This window comes from Vigna angularis, chromosome 9, assembly GCF_016808095.1.
Source record: "Vigna angularis cultivar LongXiaoDou No.4 chromosome 9, ASM1680809v1, whole genome shotgun sequence".
Taxonomy (NCBI): domain Eukaryota; kingdom Viridiplantae; phylum Streptophyta; class Magnoliopsida; order Fabales; family Fabaceae; genus Vigna; species Vigna angularis.
Genome location: NC_068978.1, coordinates 13532126 through 13539111, shown reverse-complemented (window position 1 = coordinate 13539111; position 6986 = coordinate 13532126). Strand labels below are relative to the sequence as shown.

The 6986-nt window shown below is 34.4% G+C and overlaps 1 protein-coding gene across 2 annotated transcripts; it reads left to right on the top strand.

The window, feature by feature from the left end:
• Positions 1-770: 770 nt before the first annotated feature.
• On the top strand, positions 771-6683 carry LOC108347689 (pentatricopeptide repeat-containing protein At1g12620). Of its 2 annotated transcripts, XM_052868320.1 has the most exons (3): positions 771-4784; positions 6213-6285; positions 6380-6683. In XM_052868320.1, exon 1 carries the CDS (start codon positions 807-809, stop codon positions 2436-2438), a length of 1632 nt encoding a protein of 543 aa, XP_052724280.1. In that variant the 5' UTR covers positions 771-806; the 3' UTR covers positions 2439-4784; positions 6213-6285; positions 6380-6683. The 2 variants fall into 2 exon arrangements, with proteins under 2 accessions (XP_052724280.1, XP_052724279.1); XM_052868319.1 differs by having other exon boundaries at positions 5762-6681.
• The last annotated feature ends 303 nt before the right edge of the window (positions 6684-6986 follow it).

Genomic DNA, 6986 nt, shown 5'->3' with positions numbered 1-6986 from the left:
GCTTTGGTTTTTTTAAAATCGATGCGTAACACGCGAGTTAAAAAGTCGTTTATTTAATAGTGTTCGAAATCTAATTCAAAAACTCATCAAACTTTAAAATTTGAAACATAATGAATATACACCATATTTACAAAGTTTAATGTAATTTGTGGTTCAATTCTTTAAATTTCTTTTAATTTTAAATATTAAAACACTAATAGATATATACTGGATTTTGAAATCTGGTTAATGATTTAATCTATTCTTACCTTCATCTAAATCATACTAAACGTTTACAAATAAATACAATCAAACAATGATGATTTATTAAAAAAAGTTGAAAAAGAGAGACACAAGATGAAATTAGATACAAGAGTGTGGTAGAAATAGACAAAGACGAAGGAGACAAGAAAAAAAAGATAGTGCTAGGCTTAGGTTAAGAAACGTGAGACTGAAAATGGGTGGTATATGGCTTGGATAATAATTGGAGAGAAATTTATTTTTTCAACACTTATCAGAAATATAATTTTGATATTAAGAGAAAATTGAGAGTCGCATGACTAAACTTTGGAAGTGCATAAACTTTGGAAGTACATGAAAAAGTCCACTCATTGAGAGGACATCACTTAAAATGAGTCTGTAAGTGTTAATAATTATTTCAAATTTAAATAACTTTTTTATCCAAATAAAAATGTAAAATAAAATTAAAATTCATTAAATTTAATTATCTTGTCCAAACAAAAGATTTAAAGCATACAAGTTAAGCTTTTTAAAATGGAAGAAAACTAAATTTGAAGAATTCGATACTATTGTTGTTTGGAGCAAAAATGTGGCTCTCAAGAAGTGTTAGGTTTTCTCTTCTTCCTTCCATTGCCAAGTTTCCTCCTTTTCTTCCAATCCACAATTCCCTCTTTTGCTCTCACTCTCACTCTCAAACTTCCTTACACGACGACGCCGTTTCACAATTCAATCGCTTGCTTCATCAGCGTCATGTTCCTCCCATCTTCGAATTTGGAAAGATTTTGGGATTTCTTGTGAGGATGAAGCGTTACCCTACTGCTATTTCTCTCATTAAGCAAATGGAGCTCAAGGGAATTCACAATGACCTTGCTAATCTCAACCTCCTCATCAATTGTTGCTGTCACTTACACAAATTGTCTTTCGCTTTCTCTGTATTTGCCAAGATTCTCAAACGGGGTTATCATTCAGATGCCATAACATTAACTACACTCGTCAGAGGTCTCTGTGATAAGGGTGAGGTCAAGGAAGCCCTCAACCTTCACGACAAAGTAATAACACTAGGATCTCGGCTCAACCAATTTACTTACGTGACTCTGATTAATGGATTGAGCAAAATAGGAGAAACTAAAGCCGCCATCGAATTGTTCAGAACGATTCAAGGTCAATCAACCGTAATGTACAACATTATTATTGACTCTTTATTAAAAGAGAATCATCCGAAAGAAGCTTATGGTTTGTATTCTGAGATGGTTATCAAGGGAATTTCTCCTGATCTTATTACTTATAATACTCTAATTTATGGCTTTTGCTTAGTAGGACAGGTAGATGTAGCATTTGGTTTCCTAAATAAAATGGTATCAAATAGCATCAGGCCAGATGTTTATACCTATAATATATTGATTGATGCATTTTGTAAGGAAAGAAAGCTAGGAGAAGCCAATAATGTGTTAGGTGTGATGGTGAAAGCTTATGTGAAACCTGATGTTGTTAGCTTTAATGCTCTAATGGATGGATACTATGTAGTTAATAAAGGGAAAAATGCGAAACAAGTATTCAGTGCAATGACTCACATGGGAGTGAGTCCTGATGTTAGGACCTACAATATCATGATAAATGGACTCATAAGGAACGAAATGGTGGATGAGGCCATAAATCTCTTTCACGAAATGCAAAACAGGAATATCTTTCCAAATACTGTGACTTATAATACTCTTATTGATGGTTTATGCAAAACTGGAAGAATCTCTCATGCTTGGGATCTTTTTCATGAGATGCGTGGTAGAAATCCACAAGCAGATGTAATCACTTATAGTTCCATGATTGATGTTTTATGTAAAAATCATCAATTAGACAAGGCAATTGAATTATTGAGGAAAATGAGAGAAAATGGAGTTCAGCCCGATATGTACACTGCAACAATACTTATTGATGGGATGTGTAGAGGGGGGAGACTTAAGAATGCACAAGAGATTTTTCAAGATCTATTTAATAAAGGTCACAATCCCAACATCCGTACTTATACTGTTATGATCAGTGGTCTTTGTAAGGAGGGTTTGCTTGATGAGGCATTGACCTTGTGGTCCAAAATGGAAGACAGTGGTTGTTTATCTAATATTATAACTTTTGAAATAATAATCTCTGCTCTCTTTAAGAATGACGAGACTGAAAAGGCAGAGAAATTTTTTCACGAAATGATCTCTAGAGACTTGTTGAAATGATGAAAGGTGACACTGTATTTGAATAACAATGTGTTTGTCATAGAATGTGCATGAATGGTTTGTAAATTTTGTATTAGATGAGTTGGTTTAGGTTGTAACCTCTGTTGCTGATGTTTTCCTGGTCTAGGGTTGATACATTTTTATTTTCTACTCTGCATTTTGGATTGCTATCAAACTTCTGTTTCCTTTGACATTACATTTCATTTGTAGAATTTGTTTAACTGATTAGTACAAAGGTTGAAATCAATGATTTTATTGTCTTTCAAGACCAAAACTGTGACCTCCCTCCCTATGTCTAAAATCTTGATGATTTTTTTATTTCCAACTGTTTGATATTTTCCATTGATGTTTGCCAGAAACTAAATATGTTTTTTCTTTAGGGCCTTCAGTGTTGCACTTTAGGGAACCATTCCCAAAGAATAAGCACACTTACGAAGCTTAGGGATCTTAACCTTGGCAATAATCATCTTCATGATATGCCTATGCCTAAAGAACTTTTAAGTCTTTCTGAATTCTTTCAATAGCAGAATCTCACGTGTCTATTTCTTACCCTCACTGGATTAATTGCAGGTTCAATATTTAGCACAATTGGATACATTGTCCCTCTATAATATTTGCCTAACTGGTTCAATCCATTCTACATTAGGTCTATTGAAGAATGAGGTCAAATTTCATTTTGATTCAAAACAATATGCAGATATATAACTGGGAATTTTGACACAATTAATGGAATTACATCTATCATATAATTTACTCACAAATTCAATCCCTTATGTATTTGGCCAATAAGAGAAGTAGACTATTTTGTACTTTCAAAACAGCAAAATTTCTGGTCATATACCAGTAGAATTTCGAAATCTGAAAAAGATATTTGCTGGATGAGTGTGCCACTTATTTTTTTTTGTTCATAGAATTTGAATTATTTCTCCATGTTGTTCCGACAAGAGTTATTTGGAAAATTTCCTGGTTTGTTTTTATTTCCCATATACTTTGATTTCTTCCTCCTTAAAACCTTCGCTGTATGAACATTATGCAGCCTATTTTCTCACATCATAACATGGAGATGATCAAGCTGAAGTCTAAAAGAACTAGAGATATACCACTTCTTGTGTGTATGAAGGATGATGGCACAACTTCCTTTCATTCAAGTATGGTTATACATAACCAGCTGATAAAGTTCTTACTTAGTTATACATGTAGAAATTACATAATTACAATGATAAAGTTCTTAGATTAATTACATAGCCATATATAGAACTCAAATATTGTATTCGCTGTTGAGTTAAGGTTGGTGAAGACTAATCTATAGTTTCAACCTCCTTGACAACGGTGGTGGCACCAAGTGCATGGCTGACAGATTTGGAAACCAAAGTAATCAAAAAGTCAAATAGATCAGTGGCAATAACTGTTGAGGTTAAGTCCTCTTTGTGCAAAGTCTTCAACGAAGAGCTAACAAGCCTTGGAGAAAATAATTGGAGCGTTCCCTGATATCATTTTAACATCCTCCCCTGATTTCTTCATGATCTTCTTTATCCTTGCCAAGGGCAGAGAGTGGATGTGGAGCCCTGTCCTTCTAGATATCCATCTACACAGTAACCCTGAATATGCACCAGCTTGTTTCATATCTGTTCTACTTCACTACTGTGTGTTTGAGTTAATTTCAGTTTTAATGGTCTCTGAGATACTCTTAGTTGTAGCATCAGTGTCAAGTTTCAGTGTTATGTATACCATTTTCATTGAATCTTTCAGTTTCATTCTAATAACATTGCTGGCCAAGACTACTTTGGCTGGCTAAGTGGATCTATAATAAATAATTATGAATCTTTAACTCCTAACATTATTATTCTATTTATATATTTGTTGCTTGTGTCTAGAAACATTAGGGATCCAGAAGTGTAAAATCGTTATTTAATGATTTGACTTATTTCTTGGTAAAGCATTAACTATATGACAAGGGTTCTTCTCTACAAGTATTTAGCTATTTGAAAGGATTGCTTAATCTAAGAAATATTTTAGGCACAGATATAGCTTTTGGAGTCATGATCTGCAACAATCAGTTCTGCAAAATTAGACCTATCATTTTATTTTTGGGTCCCAAGGCCAGCCCTGGCCTTTTCTAGACTTAGGCCCATTTTCTTGGCCCCACACACAATGAAATGGATTGCCATTCCACTAGGGCCGGGGCAACCCCCAAATGCACATTTTCTTCTACACAAACATTTCTTCGCTGCTGGAGCTCGACAGCAGTATCGGCGGCAGCACAGTGAAGTTTGACAGCAACACTGACGGCAGCAATGGTGGACCTCGACTGTAGCTCTTGATGGCAGCTCTCGACAGTAGGACACGGTGGGTCTCTTAAGGTCTCAAACATCTTGTGTGCTTTCTTAACCCTTTGATACTCCTCTTTAGCTTCTTTGGATGCTTGAACTTGTATGTCTTTCAACTTGTCTAGAGTCTCTTGGCATGATTTTAGAGCTATGACTGCCATCAAAGTTCTTGCATCGATGTCTTCTATCATTGTCCCAACACCTAAATCATCTTGCAACATTAAGTTAGTGTGGAAAAGGAAAACCAGATTGATGAAATGTGAAGTATATTAAAACTGAGATTACCCTTTTGTGCTCTGACCTTTATGAAACGTGAGATTATACCCAGTTCATACCTATTTCCCTCTTAAGCCAATATCTTTGTTTTAGTTGGTGTAGTTCTTTTAACAATTTTTGTTTTACAATTTCCAGCATATAGTTTTGTTTTTCCTTTAGAATGAGTTAGTATAGGTACCATATTTTGATTCTTCTTAGGACTTAGGTAGGTTAGTTTACATACAACTCTATATTGATGAAATGAATTTGCTTAGTCTAGTTTGATTGTAGTTTTTGTTTCTGTAATTGAATTCTGCTAAGTCCAGTGAATTTTCTTTTAGTTATAGTCTAGTATAGTAGCATAGTTAACTTCTGCAGTTTTAATTTTTAATAACTAGAAAGATATAGTTGTAGATTAGTTCAGTGAATTTGAGTTTCTTTAAATAAATATTAGAGCTAGTTAGAAGTAGGAAGTTAATTTTTAGATTGTTCTGTTTAACTGCAGTACTTTTAGGCTAGTGTAGGGGCATTTTCAGATTTTGGTTTTATAATTCTAGAGAGTAGATAATTTTGAGATGGTTTCTAATGGTAAATTTAGGTTTGTTAACATAGTTATGATGATATTTTGGTAGTTTTATCATTACCATATAGGTTTAGGACAGTTTTAAAATTTTCTGCATATTACAATATCATAACTGAGTCCCATTTGTTTCCTTGTTCTACCAACAAACAAATCTCCAGATTTAATGAATCCTGGAATTCTTCCAGTGATTGTCCAGAATGGTAAATGTGCCACTGCTTCTTTCCTCCCTATTGAAACTATTGCAATTGCTGAATGTGGTTTGAAGTTTCCATCCTACATTCTCTTGCTCCCTGTATTATCATCTTCAGGTTGTTCACAACAACTTCAGCCTGCTGCTGTGCCAATAACCATTGCTTCATTTCCTGTTGTGTGGAGTTCCATTAAAAAACCTCTTATTAGGTGGCTTGTAAGAAGATTAAAATGCCATTGATTTATGGCATTTTAACCAATTTATATGGGACAATCATCAGAAAGTTGTTCAATAGTTTTTGGCGTCTCGAAGGATAAGTGCACAAGTTTGAATGAATAAGCTACTCATGCTTAAGTGTTCAACTGTGCTAGTTTGGCTGATTTCATGGTGTCATCATTGAAAGCTTCTGATCACCGCAGGTATCTCAGATGTTTGCAACAAGTGAAGCAAGAGTACTGCCTTGTCAAGAATAAGCTTGAAACACTGTTCAGGGTATTAACCAGAGGAAAAACTTAAAAAATTGAGTATCCTTCTATTTACATTCTGGATTTGTAATTTATATTTCTTTTATGAATTATTGATGCAGCTTGAGCAACAGATTGTGAGAGTTGGTGGGTCAATCCCTACGAAACTGAGTTTCAGTGGGTGACTGGGTGGGTTTGTAGAGATGCTTGTGTTATGATTTTCATCTTTGTTAAAGATTATCTTTTATCTTATGGCCATGGTGAATGTGCGGTTTTTGTGAAGATATAAGATTCCATCCAATGTACCTTTTCCTTCACCAAAAAGCTCTTCATAATTTATAATCTATTGCATGCTTTAATGAAGGATGATAGCATCATCAAATGATCTTTGCCTCTTGTATTTCTCTTTCGAACAAGGGTTCGATATATTTTTTATTCTTTAGATATGATGTTTTTTGTTTTAGCATTTGATCACTGTGAGAAATGGAGAGGATTAGGAGAAAATATCCCCTTGTGTTTTGAATACACTAAGGGTAGTTTTATTTATAGTGAAACATAAGGGCCAATGCCCTTAATACAGAATGGGCTAAGCCCAACTAACAGAAAATAAATCCTTAACATCTAACACTCCCCCTCAAGCTGGAGTATATAAATCATATGTTCCAAGCTTGTTACAAAGATAATCAATTCTAGGTCCTCGTAAGGACTTAGTGAATATGTCTGCCAACT

Coding starts and splice junctions, on each gene's coding strand:
- LOC108347689 (XM_052868320.1), top strand. CDS start 807: ATGTGGCTCTCAAGAAGTGTTAGGTTTTCTCTTCTTCCTTCCATTGCC.